Source organism: Typopeltis vanoorti, chromosome 7 (assembly GCF_054136105.1).
Source record: "Typopeltis vanoorti isolate ZY-2024b chromosome 7, IOZ_Tvanoo_1.0, whole genome shotgun sequence".
Lineage (NCBI taxonomy): Eukaryota > Metazoa > Arthropoda > Arachnida > Uropygi > Thelyphonidae > Typopeltis > Typopeltis vanoorti.
Window position 1 is genome coordinate 113,737,777 of NC_143555.1, and position 21,546 is coordinate 113,759,322.

A 21,546-nucleotide genomic window follows, 5' to 3' on the forward strand; every position below is an offset into this window, starting at 1 on the left:
CAAACTGGCATTAAAAGCAATCAGTTAGAGGGAAAATAAATAGAAGAAAAATTACAGGATGAAATAGAATAAAACAAAATATGTAAAGATTAATAATGATACATTAGTAGATAATAAAAAAAAATTTAATCATTATAAAAAGAGCACCTAAGATAGCAAAAAATAAAAAGGTTAATAATAAAAACCTCTCAGGAAATAACAATGTATACTAAATTATCAATTATAAAAACTTTATTACCTCAACAAATTTGGGTGCATGAGATTACCCCAAATTTGGCAGCATTAATCCTTAGATCTTCAGCCCAAAGGCCAATTTAGCCCACTGGGGGGGGGGGGGGGGGGGCATTTAGAATCTAGACTTACCTTTGGTTGCTTTTCTTCAGTCTCTGCATGCACATGTAATTGCTTTTTATTTTATTTTTTTTTAAAAATTTTGGTGATCCCTGATGATGGCAATGTAACATGCTGAAATATAATTATTAAAAACCTCTCAGAGAAAACAAAAATATATTGGAGAAAAGAAAACTAAATACTTGATGAAAATGGACAAGGATAAAAAAAAAAGCATAGTAGAAAGGCTAGACAGTATTTTTCAGAAATGTATAATACACAAGCACTGTTGAAAATACTATTACAGTTATCCTTCAACTTCGTCGGGGTTCTGTTCCATTCGGCAGGATGCAAGTCGATACATTAAATCAACAGGGTTATAGGGGTCAGGGACTTAACAGTAATAAGTATACTGTCATTTTAATTTTTAAACCTTATTATAAAACTGTACTCTGTGTTACTGCCACTATAAAACAGGAGACTAATCACTCAAATCTTCCTCCACAGTCACCATCCCTACATGAGGGACCAGGCTGCTGCTCTTTTGGTATAAACTTTGTTTTTTTTTTTGATGAAAATGTCCAATGTGATTTGCTTATTCCTCTTCTTCTATTCATCCTAAATTTCTTTACAGCAAGAAAACACATCATGTACTTTCATTTCTATTAATAAGTAGCATTCAACATTGGAGCACACGTCTTCACCATTTTGAGAACATTACTAACTGCAGAGAATATTTCTGCAAGACCCTTCACTGTGAATCGTTTAACTACCTCTCCTTGTTTCTCTTTTTCCTCTTCCTTTTCTCGTTCTTCCTCTTCTGCAACATGTTGTTCCTCCAGTTCAACCAATTCTTCGTTGTCTACTCTTCAGGGGCACTTCGTATGAGTTGAATGACATACATCATTATTCACTTCGAGATTCAGATTGTTTACTAGGCCCACTATTTCTTCACTCAATTTAAAATGTCTTCATTTTTTCAAAACTTCGTGCATAAACCTTTTTAATATTTTTTTCCATATGCCACTCATAGATTGAGAGATCACTTCATCCCAAACTACAGTAATATTTTTAATAGCATGATAAATATTGAATGCTTTCTATAACTGCATGAATCTGGTCGTTTCAGTAGGAAATAGCTCGTGAAAAAGTTCTCCATAGATAATAAGCCTTAAACACTACAGGAACTCCCTGATCCATCGGTTGGAATAATGGAGTAGCGTTTGAAGGGAGAAATATGACCTGGAACTTAGTGAAGATCACCGATATTAGACGGATGACCTGGAGCATTATCTAGAATTAATAAAATTTTAAATTCTACATTTTCTTTCACACAATAGCGTTCCATTTCACTCACATTACAGTTGATTAAGGCATTCGCAAACAATTTTTGAGTATCCACGGCTTCTTATATCTCTGCTAATGAACTGGAAGAGTATGCTTCCTAATGTTTTGAAGGCTCGAAGATTCTCAATGTGCCATATCACAAATGGTTTCAGTTCGTATCCAGCCACATATCCCCTAATAGAATCGTAATAAGGTCTTCAAGAGCTTTGAAATCAGGCAAAGATTTTAGCTTTTTGTGGATGAATTGTCTGCTTGGGCATTTTTTTTCAGAAACAAGGAGGTCTTATCCATATTAAATATTTGCTGTGGCAAATAATTTTATCCAATTTCTCTACAAACTCCTTGGAAGCCTTCTCATTGAACTTGCAGATTCACCATACATTTTCACATTATGCAGTGCAAAACACTGCTTGAATCTCATGAACCAACTGGAAGAAGTGTTGAATTCATAGTCGTAATCGGTCCTGCTTTTTTCTTCAACATGTTGAAGAAACTTAGTGCCTTAGTGGTTATGGTCATAGTGCTAAGAAGCATGTGCTTTTGGTTCAGGTCCTCTATGCATGATGAAAGTAGCTTTTCTCAACGATAGGACCTTGTCGTTGCTCAGTCAGTATCATTGAATTTGCAACTTCATTTCAAGATCAATTGCTCGCCTCTTTTTCTGTGATTCTTCACTGGTTTTTTTTACTTGGACGTGTAGGAGCCATGTTGCACAAAATATCGCAAAATATTTAATGATAAATACATAAATAACATATTTCTCAAACGCAGAATCAACAGAGGAACATGCTGAAGTCACATGCTGACTGCTGAGGAAGACTGCCGCTGAATGCGCTGTTGCTAAATAAAAACCTTTTTACTTTATGCTTGCTTGCATCTTGTTTGAAAGTATAGTCGAAAATGTTATTTATTCCATTATGGGATCATGGACGTAAGTCGAGGGAATACTGTATATGGAAGCCAAAAGAACAGGAAGAAAGTATTTCAGAAATACAAAATTTCAAAATAGAACAAGCATTGAAAGATATGAAAAATAATAAAATGCCAGGAGAAATATTAACAGAAGAACTGAAAATAAATCTGTTTAATAAATTCCTAAGAGTGAAAAATATACCAAATAGTTGGAACAATGCTATCATGATATTATTGTTCAAAAAAGGAAATAAGACAGAAAATTACAGAATAAGCTTGCTATCACAAGTATATAAACTGTTTATAAAGATAACAAACAAACAATCACTAGATAATTGGATGAAACTCAGCCTATTGAACAAGCTCGATTCAGAAAGGGGTTTGTCAAAACTGACTATCTGCAGACATTGAATCAGCTAAGAGAAAAATGCAGAGAACACAATTTGCCATTGTACTTAGGTTTTATGGATATAAAAAGTCTTCAATTCATTTGAAAAACAAGCAATCCTAATAAGAATGAAGAAACATGGAGTAAGCTAAAATTGTATACAGCTCACACAAAATATATATAATGTATATGTGAAAAAAGCAACTGCTAGTAACAGAAGAACACAGTAGCCCATTCTAAAGGAGTTTGCCAAGGAGATACTCTTACACTCAAATTATTCAATGCAGTATCAACTAGATCAGAGTGACAGAGATTAATATCAATGGTAAAAAAATTAAATCATTTACAGTATGCTGATGATATTGTAATAATGGCAGACAGAAGAGAACTAGATGAAATGATGAATGAATTAAGTACAGTATCAAATAAAGTAGGATTATATGAAACTAAAACATGAAAACACTAAAATAATGACAAATGTCATAGGAATCCAGACATAAGAAAAATAAACAATAGACAATAACAAAATAGAGCAAGTGTAAGAATATGTATACCTTGGAAGAACTTTTACATTAGGAAAAAAGAAGCATTCATGAAGAAATAAAAAGAATTCAGCTTATTCCAAATTGAAAAAATTCCTATGCAGTAAAATAAAATCAGAAAATACAGCCAAACTTTTCAACCAGTGCATTAGCCCAGTTACAACATATTGTTATATCGTTCTTCTTACTTTTCTATATTTTAGTTCTATTATGTTTGCCTTATTGTATTATAATTAACTCTCTTTTAATTCTTGGTTATCTTTAACACTCAATTCATTTTGAATCTATCACTCTCTATATTCTACTCAATCTATAATTTGGGCCGTTTCTTAGACCAGTCACGTGTATTCTGTAATTATTAGAGCCTTTATCTTAGTTAGGAATATTGACGAATTTATTTGATATGCTGTGCCAGCAAATATCCTAGGATAGATGAGACTCTTATCCAAGGAGACCTACTCAGAATAATATACAGAGGTGAAAGTTCTAGCACTTATACACATTTACAATCTATTTCAATTCGTCTATATTTAACTTCGTTTGCAGTCATGGCTCATAAATACCTACTATATATCTATATCCCTCCCACTTGAAACTCGCTCTGCAAACACTCATTAATATACACAAAATGCTAGTTTAGAATTAATCCATTCAATTATTTCCAAGCTATGTAAATTTCTCACATTAATCACAGTCATCAGCATTGCCGGTCCTTGGTCGTGCTCCGCTACTCTGTTATGAAGAGATAGCTAGCAGCTGGAACTACGGGTATCGACTTGTAACTTCTACGGGCGGTCCGGAATCACTCAGGAGGTGGGAGAGAGCCAACGTCCAAGAAACAGGAACAAAAAAAGCCTCTAGAGAGGGGGGGGGGGCAACCCCCTTTTATATCACCTCTTTTGGCACCCTCTTTCGTTATGTTTTTTCTGCACGGCACTCATCTTCTGTGCTTAGTCTTCTGAGAAATGCGATTGAGCTTCGCTTTCCATATAATTCTCTTTGCCTTAGGCCATAAATTATACTGGACGGCTAATATGTGACATTTAGACTTTTGCTTACATTCAATTAATTCACATACATTACATAGGATATTCTCTTTTTAACTACATTTATATACAAAATTCCTTTCATGACCTTGGGTAAACAAGATTAATTTCACATCTCTAAATCAATGTTTTTACAGCCTTACTTTTATGCAATAACTTTTATGAAGGATTTTTTTATTAGAACAGCAGTTATAAAGAAGAAAAGTGAAGCACATAGAAAAAATGAGATATACAAAAATTCTCACAATGTGAGTTAATACTTAGTTGGGTAACCTTTAGAGTTAATTATGGCCTTACAACACCTTCCCATTGAGTGAACCAAGTTTTTTAGTTCTGCAGCTGTTATGTGAAAACAAGATTGAATTATTGCTTCTAATTTAATCAAGAATGTAATGCAATAACTTTTATGAAGGATTTTTTATTAGAACAGCAGTTATAAAGAAGAAAAGTGAAACACACAGAAAAAAGGAGATATACAAAAATTCTCACAATGTGAGTTAATACTTAGTTGGGTAACCTTTAGCGTTAATTACGGCCTTATAACACCTTCCCATTGAGTGAACCAAGTTTTTTAGTTCTGCAGCTGTTATAATGTGAAAACAAGATTGAATTATTGCTTGCTTCCGACTAACAAGTTTCTTTAGTCAGCTCCATAGATTTTTGATTGGGTTAAGGTCTGGGCTATTCCCAGGCCATTCCAGCAGTGGAATATGATTATCTTGAAACCACATTTTGCACACAGCAGCATCATGACATGGAGCTGAATCCTGTTGAAATATAAATGCTTCATTATCATGGAAAAGATCATGTGCAGAAGGTTTCAGTTTTGGCTAAAGTATTTCATTTATGTATTTTTGGGCATTTATATTCCCAAATGATATCAAATTACCTTTTGATGTCATACAACCCCAAATCATAACACTAAGTGGGTGTTTCACGGTAGGTGTAATGCAATCAGGATGCAAATGTTCTCCGATTCTTCTCCTTACATATTTTATGCCACCACTACCAAACAGGGAGATTTTGGTCTGTCTCATCACTCCAAATAACACTGTCTCATTGCTACGCTGTCCAGTTAACATGGGTTTTAGCCCAGTTTAATCTTTTCAACCTTTGTTTGAGAGATAAAAATGGCTTTTTTCGTGGAATTCTAGCATTTAGACCAAATTCCTGCAGTCTGTGCCGAACAGTCCTTGCACTCAACTTCACATTGTATTGCGCCATTTCATCTTGTATACACCCAGATGATTTTCTTCTGTCACGTAGGCACAGTCTCTATTCTTCTACCATCACTTGCTGTTGTGCACCTTTTCCTGCCTTTACCAGTCTGGTTTTGTAGTGACAGAGTCTCCTTATACCTCTTCAAAAATTTAGAAATTCCACCTTTGGTTAAGTTTCCACCAATTTTTCTTCTAATTTCTTCATAACTGTAGCCTTGTCACTTAATAGTGCTATTTTACACAGCTTTCTGGGTGATCAGTCAACTCTTTGCACCATTTCTTTAATTTTATTACGTTTTACAAGCTCACTAAATGAAAGAACACAAAAAAAACAACCAACTTGATAGCAATCACATAACACACTGACACCTCCTCTCAGCTCCAATACATGACATCAATAACTGAATCCTACTGTGACCTTATTGGTTCATTGCCAAAACAAGATGACACCTGATTGGCTCCTTAAATACTCATGCTCATTGGCTACATTCAAATGTAGGAAAGCTACTTTATATCAACCTAAGCAAGTTGTGCTTCTTTTTTCTGGTTATTTGGCTATAACTTTTCATAGAATACAGATAATTGAACAGACCTTGTTGCATTTACATTCTTGATTAAATTATCTTTCCATTGATATAAATAATTTTATGGTATTACACCAAAAAAGTGGTGTTATGAGCCATCAAACCTAAAAAATATGCTTTTTCAAAAAAGTTTCCACAATTTTAGCCACTAGTGTAAGCATTTCTGACTGTAATCGTTATGTGTTCACAGGGCTGGTTTACCTATGCTGGGGGGACAAAAAAAAAAAAAAGTTTCCGGGTGAAAAAACCCTACCTCAGTACGAGACTAGCTAACTCACTTTTCATCGAAAGAGACCAGATAAAGGTTCCCAATGTCATGGATGAGAATTGAACCCAGGCCTTTCCAATCAAAGGGCTTTGTCTATACTGACTGAGCCATGGAGGCTCTACAAAGTGATCACTCAGTAATTCGAGATTTTTTATCTGCTTTTGTCAAATTACTATGATCAGCATCCATTAAAGTTATCCTTCCTCTTAGCTGCCACATAACAAAAGAACTGTGGGATTTCCTTTGATCTGCCGAGGCAGTTTCCTCTCACAATCTGATTTTCCTATTTAAATTATACATTTTTGGTCGTTTTATAATAGAAATACAATTTTATTAATACAGACCAGTATTTTACAATAAAAACATTTATTCAAACCTACCAGTTTCGCCAGCAAACTGTCTGGCTTTTTCAAGGCATTACGGAGATATGAAAGTTAGTAAATGCAAATTAAAAGGAACATAAAAAACGTTGTAAACCAAACTAGTATCTATGGTTACATGTTTCGCATGACAGAGATGACTTATTGTTCTTATTCATTATCACGCATGCATGTTTGTTGTAGACTTGTAATGTGATTACTGGCTAGCTGTAGTTCAGATTGATCGAGAGAGAGGATCAAGTTTTTCCACGAACTGTTTAGAATTACACCCTGATTTCTGTTGAGGTTTCCACCGGTTATTAGTACTATTGTTGCTTCCTTAAAAAAAATACACGATGTCTGTAGTCGTCATCGAGATATGGCATGGAGCTGTTTTGCCAATCTATTGTGTGGTTAGACGTGCAGAAATGATGTGCTAAGCCGGAAGAGATGCTTCTGTTGTGGTTTACATCACCAACATGTTCTTGTTGTCTAATTTCTAAACTTCGTGAAGTTTGTCCGATGTAGGCAAGACCACAGGAGCAGGGAATGTAATATACTCCTGGATATTTGTAGAATGGAACTTTATCTTTTGGAGATCCTAAAACTTGTCTGATGTTGGTGGTTGGTTTGAAGACCACTCTGATGTTGTGGGCTCTTAGTATTCTTGCTATTTGATAAGAAATTGACTTGATGAAAGGTATCACTACAGTAGAAATGTGCCGACGGTGGGATTCTTCTTGTCTGGGGTTGTCATTGTATAGATATTTTTTGATGATGTTTTGAGGATATCCATTTTGTGATAATGTGTTGGCTATTAGTGAGAGTTCATTCTGTGTATCCTCCTCTTCTGATATAAACTTTTTGGCTCTATGTTTCAACATGTGGATAATACTCAGTTTGTGTGACTTGTGATGGTTTGAAGTATAGTGAAGATATCTTCCAGTATCTGTGGGCTTTCTGTAAATGGATAATTTGACACTGTTAGGTTGTTTTTTTTATCAAGATATCTAAAAAATGCAGTTGGTTGTTGGTTGGTTTTCTACTTCCAGAGTGAATTTTATCTTGCTATGTATTGAGTTGATTTTATCCACAAACGATTTTAGGTTGTCTAAGCTGTCTTGCCATATGATGAATATATCATCCACATATCTCCACCATGTAGATGGTCTCGGAGAACTTATACAAAAGCTGATAAAGGAAATTCTACAGTTATCCTCAACTCTAAAGATTATTATGATAAGTTAAACGTATTACTATCAGACACCTCAACTTATAAAATCCTAGACAGAGACCCCACAATAAAAAATCATAATGAAACAAACCAACTAATCAGAAATTGTAACAATTGGCCAGAAGAAGTGAAGAGAACACTAAAATCCTCACATCCTATCACTCCAAGACTATACGGGGCACCTAAAATACATAAACAGGATATACCTCTCCGTCCAATAGGTGATGGAAGATCATCACCAACCTACCTTTTGGCAAAGCATCTTGCAAACTTATTAAATAATAAAATAAGATCAACAGAATCTTATATCAAGAATAGTCAACATTTTGTAAATAAACTCCAAGCCATTAAGATTGCACCAACTGACATGCTAGCCAGCCTAGATGTTGTATCCCTTTTCACCAATGTTCCAGCAGAAGAGGTAATAACATCATCCAAGACCTCTTTCCTCTAGACATCACACAGATGTTTAGACACTGCCTTCAATCTAATTTCTTCAAGGTTAACAACACCATATACCAACAATTAGAAGGCCTAGCAATGGGAAGCCCACTATCACCATCTTGTGCAGACCTTTTCATGGAAAAACTTGAAAAAGATATTCTCTCTGCAATCTCTCCGAGACCATCTACATGGTGGAGATATGTGGATGATATATTCATCATACGGCAAGACAGCTTAGACAACCTAAAATCGTTTGTGGATAAAATCAACTCAATACATAGCAAGATAAAATTCACTATGGAAGTAGAAAACAACAACCAACTGCATTTTTTAGATATCTTGATAAAAAAAAACAACCTAACAGTGTCAAATTATCCATTTACAGAAAGCCCACAGATACTGGAAGATATCTTCACTATACTTCAAACCATCACAAGTCACACAAACTGAGTATTATCCACATGTTGAAACATAGAGCCAAAAAGTTTATATCAGAAGAGGAGGATACACAGAATGAACTCTCACTAATAGCCAACACATTATCACAAAATGGATATCCTCAAAACATCATCAAAAAATATATATACAATGACAACCCCAGACAAGAAGAATCCCACGTCGGCACATTTCTACTGTAGTGATACCTTTCATCAAGTCAATTTCTTATCAAATAGCAAGAATAATAAGAGCCCACAACATCAGAGTGGTCTTCAAACCAACCACCAACATTAGACAAGTTCTACAAATATCCAGGAGTATATTACATTCCCTGCTCCTGTGGTCTTGCCTACATCGGACAAACTTCACCAAGTTTAGAAATTAGACAAAAAGAACATGTTGGTGATGTAAACCACAACAGAAGCATCTCTTCTGGCTTAGCACATCATTTCTGCACGTCTAACCACACGATAGATTGGCAAAACAGCTCCATGCCATATCTCGATGAAAACTACAGGCATCGTGTATTTAAGGAAGCCACAATAGTACTAATAACTGGCGGAAACCTCAACAGAAATCAGGGTGTAATTCTAAACAGTTCGTGGAAAAACTTGATCCTCTCTCTCAATCAATCTGAACTACAACTAGCCAGTAATCACATTACAAGTCTACAACAAACACGCATGCGTGATAATGAATAAGAACAATAAGTCATCTCTGTCACGTGAAACGTGTAACCATAGATACTAGTTTGGTTTACAATGTTTTTTATGTTCCTTTTAATTTGCATTTACTAACTTTCATATCTCCGTAATGCCTTGAAAAAGCCAGACAGTTTGCTGGCGAAACTGGTAGGTTTGAATAAATGTTTTTATTGTAAAATACTGGTCTGTATTAATAAAATTGTATTTCCAATCTGATTTTCCTTTATACTATTTACGAACTTGTTCACGCTTCTTATATATCCTCCACAATTTTTTTTTTTTTTTTTTTTTTTTTTTTTTTTTTTTTTTTTTTTTTTCAGTTCTACTTAATCATACTACTCATCTAACTCATACCTGATTTTGAACAGTATTTGATAAAATTTTGATCCTTGTTTAAGAGCCATGCTAAACAGACTACAAGACAAAATAATCTATGAAGATAGGAAAAGAAACAGTGGTGGATATAAGGGAAGAGATTTTAAAATTAAAATGGAGATGGGCAGGATATACTGCATGGATGAAAAGCAATAGATGGACAAAGACAATCATCCAGTGGCATCTATATGAAAGAAGATGAATGCCTGGACAACTAGAGAGAAGCATGATCTACGGAGATGGATGGAAACAAATGGGGAAAATCTAAAACCAAAATTGGTTATAAAAAGAGCATAAATATTGTATCTGCTTATATTGTTTTGTTACATTTTTGCATATACTCACTGACAGTCCTTTTTTGATTATTTAAAAAAGAATAAAAAATTTATTTCGCCCTGCCATAACAAACTATAAGAAAAGGACTAGAAATATAAAAATATATTGTAAGTTGTTTAGTTTATTTAGAGTTTAAGGAAATCATGTTTCTTTCAGTAGCACTACAGTGAGATAAATTATCCCGCCCCCCCCTTTCATCCATTATTAATCATAGAGAATACAGCCGAGATTCTAGCTTAAAAATTGTAAGCATGTTAAAAATACCACAGTGGAATAAAATTTCATTCTTGATGTCTTATATTAAACAATGAAAAAATTCTCAAAAAAAATTTTTTTTTTATGATTTTAAAAATAATCCAATCGTGTATTAGAGAATTATATTCATGAACACAAAAACTGCAATACAGGGAAAAATTACTCAAATATATATTTGCACAGTTGTAGTAGCTACTTTGCAATCAGTGATATGTACTAACTATGATCTTTCAGGCAAACTGCAAGATAATTAATATCACCAGCCATGTACTAAATAAAATCCCTCCAGCTTATAAATCAGTAAAAGCGAAGTGCAGTGCATGCTGTTGAATTAATACTAAGAGCTGTTGGTTGGAAATTAATGAAAAGAAGTCAGATGTTGATGAAACTGGTAGGTTGTTTAAATGAGGTCGAAATCATAGATTAAGGATAAAATACAATGGGTCAAACTGATCTCTAAGCAAATACCATATAACACAAAATGAGTAGGTTTACTGAAAGAGAAGTGTTTCCAAAATATTCAGTTAAACATACCTTTAGTGTGGTTTTATGTGCTAAAAAGAGACAATTCTTGGTAGTTTTCATTGGATGTATATGTAAACCAATAACACAAAAAAATGTAACAAGCTTAACAAAATATTTAACTGCTCACTGAAATGGACAGGGTTTATTCCCTTTTGTTTTTATGCAGGTATAATGAGAGTGGTATTAAAAAAAAATAAAAATAGAGGCAAATCAATCTATTAGTAATACAATGCAATTTTCTCTGGAAAAAAAATGAAAATCTGACAAATGACTAAGGAAATTAATTTTTCGAATTCTTTCTTCCATATTTTCGAGTTGGGTTCGAGGTTATATGGTGAGTGGTCGGTGTAATTTAGTGCTAGTGTAAAATTGGTGATTTTTGGTGTTTTTTGTGTGTGTTTTTCTTTAGAAAATTGGTTTTATAGTATATTAGAATGATTTTCGTGTTTTTAGAGTATTTTGTGTGTCTTTATAACATATTTTATTGGGCTGTCGCCGCTAGAGAGATTCGTAATGTGTAGTGTTCGTGAAAGTTCCGGATAAGTATTATTTTCAGTTATCGCTGATACATTTATTTAATATTGCGTAGTTTTGTTTGCCTTGCGTCTCTTAGTGCATCTTTTTGTGTGTTTTTGGTGTGTTATAATTTATAATTTGATAAAATACGTTGCAAGTAAGTATGGCTCCAGTACGAAGGAAAACGGTGGCCAGTAATGATGGTTCGCCATCTTTATCAAAGAACGGTAGTATAAAAGAGATGATTCAGTGTACTAGCTGCGAAATGTACGCTTTGCAGAGTGTGGTTAGATAATAATAAAGGAGTGAATGTGTGTAGAAAATGTAGGGAGAATGAGAAATTGAAGAGTATTTCAGATCGTGACTGTGCTATTTTTGTTCAAACTTCAGAATGAAGAAAATAGGGATATCACAAAAAACGGCGATGTGAGAGTGTGAATATAGAAAGTGTGAATGATAGTATTAATGGTTTTACTGAGAATAAAAAAGATGAGATAGACGCAATGAGTGAGATCGCGTTGTTGAATGGTGCGATAAAAAGGGCAAAACACAGCTAGAGCATATGAGCAAAAGTCGACTGAATGAACCAGCCAATAATAAAAAGTATGACAAGAAAAATAGATGTATGAGTGTGAACATGAAAAAAATGAAGGATAGAGTGCTGTATGGAGACTCGTTAGTACGAGGTGTGATAGTATAGGATTTGACAAAATTGTACCAACCTGGTGTGACCATAAAGGATGTAACTGAGTCTATTAGAGAGCAAAAGGAAAGGGTGAAAGAAATGATTGTTGTGGCAGGTACGAATGATTTGAAAGGAGACAAAATGGAAATGATCGAAGACCTGAATGAAATGTTTGAGGCAGCAAAAGAAAAGAGTGAGAGAGTTAGAATGATTAGTCTTTTGCCACGGTATGACAGTGAAATGTTTAAAAGGAGGGCCATAATTGCAAATGACGTTATGCGTGGGTTATGTATGTATGACGAGTGGAGTGAGTTCGATGGGCGAAAGGATCTATATAAGATGGATGGCTTGCATTTGAATGGATACGGTGTAAGAGGACTTGAGAAAGTGTTGCTGAACGTGGTGGATGTGCAAATTCAGGGAAACTAGATTTATTAAGGGGGGGGAGTAGATATACAGTCCTTAGGGAGGCAGTTGAATGTAAGAATGAATATGATATGCCTGAGCAAATAAGGACAACAAATCAGAGTGGGATAGTTAATAAAAGGCATCAAGGTAGCGTTGGGGCTAATGGGGGTCTTAAATTCATGTACACTAATGCTAGGAGTATTAGGAACAAGAAGGAAGAGTTTTTGGCCATGGTTGGCAATTCCAGACCACAGGTTATTGGTATTAATGAAACATGGCTAACTGTAGATGATATAGCTAGTGGGATTGAATGTGATGGGTATAGTGTGTTCAGGAATGACAGGGGGAATAAAATGGGGGAGGAGGAGTATTGTTGATGATAGCTGATGAGCTGCAGCCAAGGAGAATAGAAGTTGAATTGCAGGATAGAGAAAAGAGCACATTTGAGGCCATTTGGTGTGAGATTGTGGCTAGCAGAACTAAACATACAATTGGGTGCTGCTATAGACCAGGTGATGGAAAAGATGGTGGTGACAGTATGCACAAGCAAATAGAAGAAATGAGTGGAAGGAGGGTGATTATTATGGGAGATTTCAACTATGGTCGCATTGATTGGAGTGAGGAGAGGACACACGGGAGGAAGGAATTGGATTTTATGCGGTTATTAAGGGATAACTATCTGCGACAGCATGTAATGGAAAATACTAGGAGTCAGAGAGTGCTTGACCTAGTAATTACATCTGAGGATTTGGCTGTAACAAATATGACCACATTGCCACCAATCGGTAAGAGTGATCATAGGGTCTTGACTTGGAGGTGGCTAAAGGTGTAGAATTTTCAATTAAGACAGGGTACATGTGGAATTATCGGGCTGGAAAGTATGACAAGCTTAGGAGTTTGATTAGTTCAGTGCCATGGCATGTACAACTGCAAGGACTAGAAGTCGATAGTGCATGGGAGGTAGTTAAGAAGTGTTTGCATGAAGCAATGGCTGACTGTCTACCTAGAGTCCAAATAATAAATCAACTAGGGATTAAATGGATGAATAACACCATTAAGCTTGAGCTGCAAAAAAAAGAAACAACTATGGAGGGAATTTAAGGAGAAAAGTGACCGGCAGGCACACGAATGGTATAAAGTGCAGGCCAGAAGGGTAACGAGTGTGGTAAGAAAAGCAAAAAAGAATTACGAAACATGGCCAAAGAGAATTAGGATTCTCTTTGGCCATGTTTCGTAGGTAGGGAGGTAACTGAATCAGTTGATATAGTTGAGTTACTGAGTGAGCCCTTTGCAAGAATATATCATCCAGGTGGTGACATTGCAGAAACAAATGTACCAGTAGATTATATGGGAATTGTGGTGAATGAAGTGGAGGTGAGTAGTCTATTGCATAACCTCAATGTCAATACATCTGTGGGATTGGATGGTATACCAGCTCGTGTTGTACGAGAAGCAGCTAAAGAATTGTCAGTACCCTTGACCATTTTGTTTAATTTGAGTCTCAGGTCTGGGTTAGTCCCGAGGGGGTGGAAAGAGGGGAAAATAGTTCCACTGCATAAAGGTGGTTCCAAGACTGCTGTTGTAAATTACCGACCGATTAGCATATCAGGAATCATTGTCAAGGTCTTAGAGAAATTAGTCAAGAAAAGAATACAGGATTGGATAGATGAAAATGGGATATTGTATGGGGGACAACATGGTTTTGTGAAGGGTAGATCATGCCTCAGTAACTTGCTCACGTTTTATAACACAGTGACGGCTGAACTGGATAGGGGTAATGGGTTTACAGTAATACTACTGGACCTTGCCAATGCTTTTGATAGGATACCACATAGAACCCTAATCAGTAAACTGGAGCAGATGGGGATAGATATAAGGTTGGTGAGATGGATAGGAGGGTGGTTGAAGGAGAGATACCAGAGAGTGGTTTATTCAGGAGGAGTCTAAAAGACGGCTTGTGACTAGTGGAGTGCCACAGGGCTCTGTTCTTGGACCACTGCTTTTCAATTTGTTCATCAACGATATAGGAAAGGATTTGAGAGGAAGTGCTCACTTGTTTGCTGATGATGCAAAGTTGGGTAGGGCAATAGTGAATGCAGATGATGTCAAAATTTTACAGGATGATTTAGATAGTTTGGAGGACTGGGCTAGGAAAAATGGATGTCAATTTAATGTGCCAAAGTGTAAGGTTATGCACTTTGGAGTGAAAAGTATAGCAGCAGTATATTGCATTGGTGGAACCGTACTCCAGGAGATTGATAAGGCCAGGGATTTGGGAGTGTTGGTGGATAGGGAATTGAAGTTTAGGGGGCACATTGCAAAAGTGACTAAAACAGCTCACCAGATCACTTGGCTTCTGAAAAATACTTTAACATGCAGAGACAAACAAGTTGTTGTTCCTCTGTATCGAGCCTTGATAAGACCCCATCTGGACTACTGTGCCCACTTATGGGCACCAGGGTTTCTTCGTGATGGGGAGGAAGTGGAGAGGATCCAGAGACGAGTGCCAAGATGATAGCAGGTCTGTGGAATGAACCTTATGAGAATAGGTTGAAGATTTGTGGGTTGCAGAAATTGGTCGATAGGCGAAGGAGGGGTGATATGATTGAGACATTCAAATTACTGAAGGGTTTCTATAAGATTGATCCAGAAGATATTTTTGAAAATATGACTGGTGGTGGGAGGACTAGGGGGGCCATGAATGGAAGCTGGGCAAGAGCGTGGTTGACAAGGGTGTTAGAGCTAGGTTTTTTACTTGGAGAGTAGTGAATGAGTGGAATAAGCTTCCAGAGTCTGTTGTGGATGCTACGACCATGAATGAGTTCAAGGCAAGGTATGATAGATACTGTGTGAATGTCGAATAGTTGTTCTTGATATGATGTTAGGGCCTCCCTCGATGAGTCTGTCAACTCCTTGGAGTTGCTCGGAACAATAATAACAATAATAATAACAATTTATCCCATGTCATGATGATATTTATCCCATGTGATTTTTGCAACCATTTTCAATAAATAAGTATTTAGAAAAATGCTCTGAAAGTGCAAGGAATACATTTAGAAATGTAAGGGGTAAAAATGCACTTCAAAAAAGTCAAATAATAATGCTGTGATGTTTGTTACATAGATACATGTTATTCCTTTTTGTATACTTTTTTTTTTATTTTATAGATACACACATGCTTGTTTCCTCAAAATTTTATTGTCATGAGAGATTTAAATTCATATCAAAATCTTAAAAATAAATACATAAAAGATAAAACCAGGACACACAACAAATAACTTATTTCATCTTCCATAGTTAGCATAATAAGAGATAAATGCATTTTCACTAGACATAAATCTCATCAGTTTTTTCCTTTTTTTTTTTTCTCGAAAGGCTTTTTGGATAGTATGATTTACAGACAAAATAGGTATTTGAAAATGAAATATTGGCAAATTTTATTTTCAAACTAAAACTTTACCACTCTAAAAGCAATGGAATTACATTCCACATCAAAAGCATAAGCTAAATAAATATTTCACATCGGTCCTTGGAACTTTAAACTTATTGCAAAAATTTAATTGGACACTTCTAATATAAGAATGGAAATTAAAAACAAAATTATGTTTAAAAAAAAGGTGAAGAGTTGCAGTTATTGATTTTTTCTTAAAACAGGATACGTACACGAAACAATCACAATATCAGACACTGCACCTCTGGTGGTCAAATATGGGACTAGGCTGCTATAAAATTTGTAAATTGGTTATACAAGGTCAGCTGAAATTTGGATAATACAAAATTCATTGTATCCAAATGATTCAAAGTATCTATAAACATAAATGTTTATTCAAAGAAACTCTGAAGCCCTTATTACACCATCAAAATCTTATCACAATGATAGATTCTCTCTTCTGGCAGTTTGGAAATTTTAATTTTCCATAAAATAATTATTTCTCGCCCTCTCGAATTCCTGATGGTTTGAACCTAGTGCATATGGCATTGCATTTGCATTATTCTCAAAATAACATGTTAGCCAGTTAAATATTTACTTTTTTATGGTCATGTGGTTTTGATTCACTTATGAAAATCCACATGTCATATGTACTAATATAGTAAACTACAACCTTTCTTCCATGTGCGAGATTCGCAAAAATTTGAAGAACTGTATCCCAAAAAGTGAAGGCAGGAAAGGATCTGGGGATAATAGTAGACAAAGGAATGAAGTTTAGGGTCTACTGCTTGGTTTGGTTGTCATTATGGGTGAAGCAACGAAAGCTATCCTAGTATATTGTTAATGGTATGTGTTCTCTGGATGGTTTATACAACCCCTGGCAAAAAGTATCTGATCAACGACAGCAAGACAGTAATATTAACATTGTATGTATATTAGGATTTATTTTTCCTCAATACATAAATTTTGTTCAAATTGGACAGTTATGAATATAAATATGATTAAAAAAGAAAAAAAAAAATTATTACAAAAATATTTTATAGTTACTTTAACCAGAAATTAGGTGAATGGAAAACCAAACATTGAAGAAAAAAGTATGCGATCGCTCTTTGACTGGGAAATGTATATCCAATCACCGAACTTAGTATTTTGTTATTCCTCTTTTATCCCAAATGATGGCTTTCATCCTTCGTGGTATGGACTCAATAAGCTTTTGACAGTTGGCAGAATTTCACTCCAGCTTTTTGTGATTGCTTGACATAATTTATTTATTCTTAATAAATTATGTCAAGAGAGGACACTATAACAGTTGAAAGGATTAACAACATAATGGAAAGCATTAATGATTTTATTCACTATATGAATAAAATCATTAATTTTGTTATGTTTATATTAATATTATCTCACCAAAGCTGGTGAGAGGAGTTAATATGAAATGACTGACTAAATGGAACAGTGGGTGACAGAAATCAAAAGGCCATGCCTGAAAGCTGTATAATATGTGTTGTGAGCAAGGGAGTGAGAAGCAGATGTTTTACATAGAGGATGGTAAGCAAGTAGAATACATTGCCAAAGTGGGTAGTGAATATACTAACACTGAGAGAATATAAGGCGAGATGGATGGACCATTTGTAATTAGTCTAGTGGCTTTATGCATACTTTAAATAATATCAAAGAATTTCACACCCTTTTGTTGTATTGTTTAGCTTATGTATTTCACCTACTTATAGTGCGCGCGCGCGCACGCACACACGCACACGCACACACACACACACGCACACACACACACCAGTGAAATCAAAGAAGAGATTCTAACCTTGCTTCATAAGAACATGGTATTGCTAAAGAAATGAGGGAACACTATGTTACTCTTGCCAATTTATGCTTTCAGGCTAAGATTTGCTATTAAGAAATCTTTTGCAATATAACATTACTTTTCAAATAATAAAACAAATTACCTTGTGACCATCCAAATGTGAGAATTCCATTGTAAATCCACACAAAGCATCAATGAGTGGTATAGTAATATTTGTATATAAATCATCACTTCTTCGTTCAAATATGGAATGCCTATGAAGAAATTTTAGTAAACATGCTTTACAAATCATATAGAATACAGTACAATGACAAACTGAATGAAAAAATTGTTTAAAAATTAATGAATTTGTCTTAGAATGAACAGTATACCCAACTATCGAATAGACAGTAATACTTCATTACTACTCCACATTTATAAGTGTTGGATTCTGGAGGATGCAATTACTAGTTGTAATTGCAATTTATTAGAACTAAATCAAACATCTTGTATGATAATTACTCAAAGTGTTAATTAAAAACTTTTTCTCTTAGCTTCAAATAAGGTGAAATATGAGTAGCAGCTCTAACAAGAGAATCAATACTCATGTAGAAACAAATTTTGTTCAATTACAGATATTTTGATACTAAGTATAACTGCCAATGTTAAATGCAAGTACACAAACCAATATGTGGATTTTTGTAACACACATGCTTTTACAGCTGTATGAAATGCTGGATCACTGAAGTGAGGGGGATGAAGATGCACATACTTCAAGGACAGTTTCCAAACTGACATTGATATCACACCAAAGAAAAAAAAATTTAACTTAATATGAATTATTTCTAATAACCGAATCAACATGGTTTATATTTTTATCCAATCATGAAGTTTTAGGCCATAAAATGTACACACATAGCCTAATGATTCGAGAGTTTGGATGAAAATCCAATCTGAAGAGAGTTTGAATCTCTTTTGGAAAAGGGTGATTTAAGTGAAATCAAAAATCAAAATAATCAAAAATATTGAAGCTGCTTAATTTTTGATAAGGCAAGTTACTTTGTTATCCTATCTTCAGATGGAATTTTTTCTTTTTTTAAGATTTTTCCTGACATCCATTTTTATTCAGTGAATCCACAGAATCTATGCAATTTTGAGAGATTTTAAAATTAATCACAGTTTATTTCCAAATTGCCCAATTTTTTTTTTTTTTTGTTAATTTGCCATATTAATGCTCCACACGTGTAACCAATTTTTTTTTGTGTGTGTTTCATTTATACACACAGTAAAATATATATGCCCAAAATTGCTCTGATTGGAGTTTCTTCTATGAAAGCAATTGCACTAAAAAATATTTTTTCTGGGGAACCAGAAAATAAAAATTTTAAATTTTAATGACAGGTACTACTGATAGATGGCTATTAAGCAAAATTAGTTCCATTCTGCTATTTTCATCTTTTAAAGACTGACAATCAACTAAAAATGAAGAAACCTAATTTAGGACTCTAGGCCCAACTTTGGTTGCCTTTCTTCAGTCTCATTTATGTAGTGTTAGTGCCTACATGCACATATCATTGTCCTGTGTGTCCTGATGATGGCCATTTGACTTTGCCATAATACTTCCAGTATTAATGAAATTTATTCTAATATTAATTATTCTAATTAATATTCATTATATGTTGTAATTTTCTCAAAAATAATAGTTATGAATAGCTAACATATATGCCTTTCTATGAGAATTAGAAATTCCTAGTTTCTGATTTCTTAATAGGAGCTTATTTAATAATAGGCCTTTTCTAGAAAATCCAATCAAATGACATAAGCTGGATGAGAGAAGTTGGTTAAGGGCAAAATTCAGGAATGGGTGGATAGGAACATGATACTCTATAGGTTTTGTGAAGGGAAGGTCATATCTTAGTGATTTTCACTTTCTACAATAAAGATGGTGTAGCTGAAATGGCTACAGCATATTTCAGCTTATACAGGATACTGCATGGAATGCTTATGCAAGCTGAAGCAAATGGGAAAGACATGAAGCTGGCAACATGGATAAATGACAACTGATGATGAGACTGAGTATATGGTGGAGATGAATCAAAGCCAGAGTAGTATGCCATAGAGTTCTATACTTTGGCCACTACTATTCAATTTGTATATCAATAATAATAAGATGATTTGGGAGAGAGAATATCCAATTGTTTGCTGGTGATGCTATACTCAGGAGAGCAATAGTTAAGGTTAATACAGAATGAAGGTTTGTGGGTTACAAAATGTAACTGATTGTCGTGTCTCCTCTTTTTTTTGCCTAACATAAGTTACTAAAGTAGTCTTACAGAGTAAAGCTTAGAGAAATTTTGTGTGTATGGCAAACCACAATTTGCAAGTTACTAAACATGCCTGATTCTTCCTCCAAACTCTGAAGCCTCAAATCCCTTTATGAAGTAAAAGTAACCAAATCAAGCCATACAAATTGCTGAAATGGCAAGCTGTGCATTTCATGCTGCAAGAATATTCAACAGTATTTCAGTTTCAAAACCAATAAGTGATTTGTATATGGTTCTAGCTAAACATTTTCTAAACAGCTATAAGGAAGCCTCGTAAGTTTTGAAAATCAAATAACCGTTGAATCTCATCTGTGAATATTAGAAACTTAATGAGAAGGAAAAGATATGTAAGAGGAACTATAAATGACCATACTCTGATGATAAATGTTGCATTCAAGTGGAACAATTCTCTTTTTTAATTTTGTTAATCTGATATTTAATAATAATAATATCGAAGTTCCAAAAAAGTAAGTCTTCAAAGTCCAATGCAATTTAGTGCAGAGAAATTATTTTCAGCAAACAAGGGAACATTTCATTATACAATATAATTAGCAAATTGTGCAACTGCTTGGTTATATATAAAAACATTTTCTACTAGGAAAAATTCTAGCAGAAATCCTAGAAAAAAAGTGTTGTCATTTTAAATTAAAATTTATATTTTTATCATATTTCAGATAAGAAGTTCATAGTTTTGAAATGTGAAAAACTTTTGAGAATAAAATTTAAGTATAGAATACCCTAATTTGACATTTGTGTTTATTTTTATTATTTAGATCAACAATCTTTATGAAATAAATCAAATGACCTAAGAGAACAAGTTGATTTTTTTTTTTTATTGTATTAAGTCATTTGATGTTATAAAGGCATAATTTAAAAAAAAAAAAAAAAAAAAAAAAATACATAAAACATGAGAATATAGGAGATGCATACAGACTCCAAAATAGACCATGTGAAATAAATAAATAAAATACTAGTCTTGAAAATTTTGTGACTAGTATTTTATTTATTTCACAAGAACATAATTTCTTGTCTAGTATATTAAAAATTAAGTGCATATTTATTTATTTTTTTTTAAAAAATT

At 34.3% G+C, this 21,546-nt stretch overlaps 1 protein-coding gene across 1 annotated transcript in view; it reads right to left on the minus strand.

Annotated features, from left to right (window-relative positions):
• Positions 1 to 21,546, minus strand: part of shv (DnaJ heat shock protein family member shriveled) — a 124,590-nt gene that overhangs the window by 24,616 nt on the left and 78,428 nt on the right. Inside the window, exon 7 of the mRNA XM_090395097.1 lies at positions 18,305 to 18,416. Within this exon, the coding sequence (XP_090251223.1) occupies positions 18,305 to 18,416 (112 nt within the window). The remainder of the gene's footprint in view (positions 1 to 18,304; positions 18,417 to 21,546) is intronic.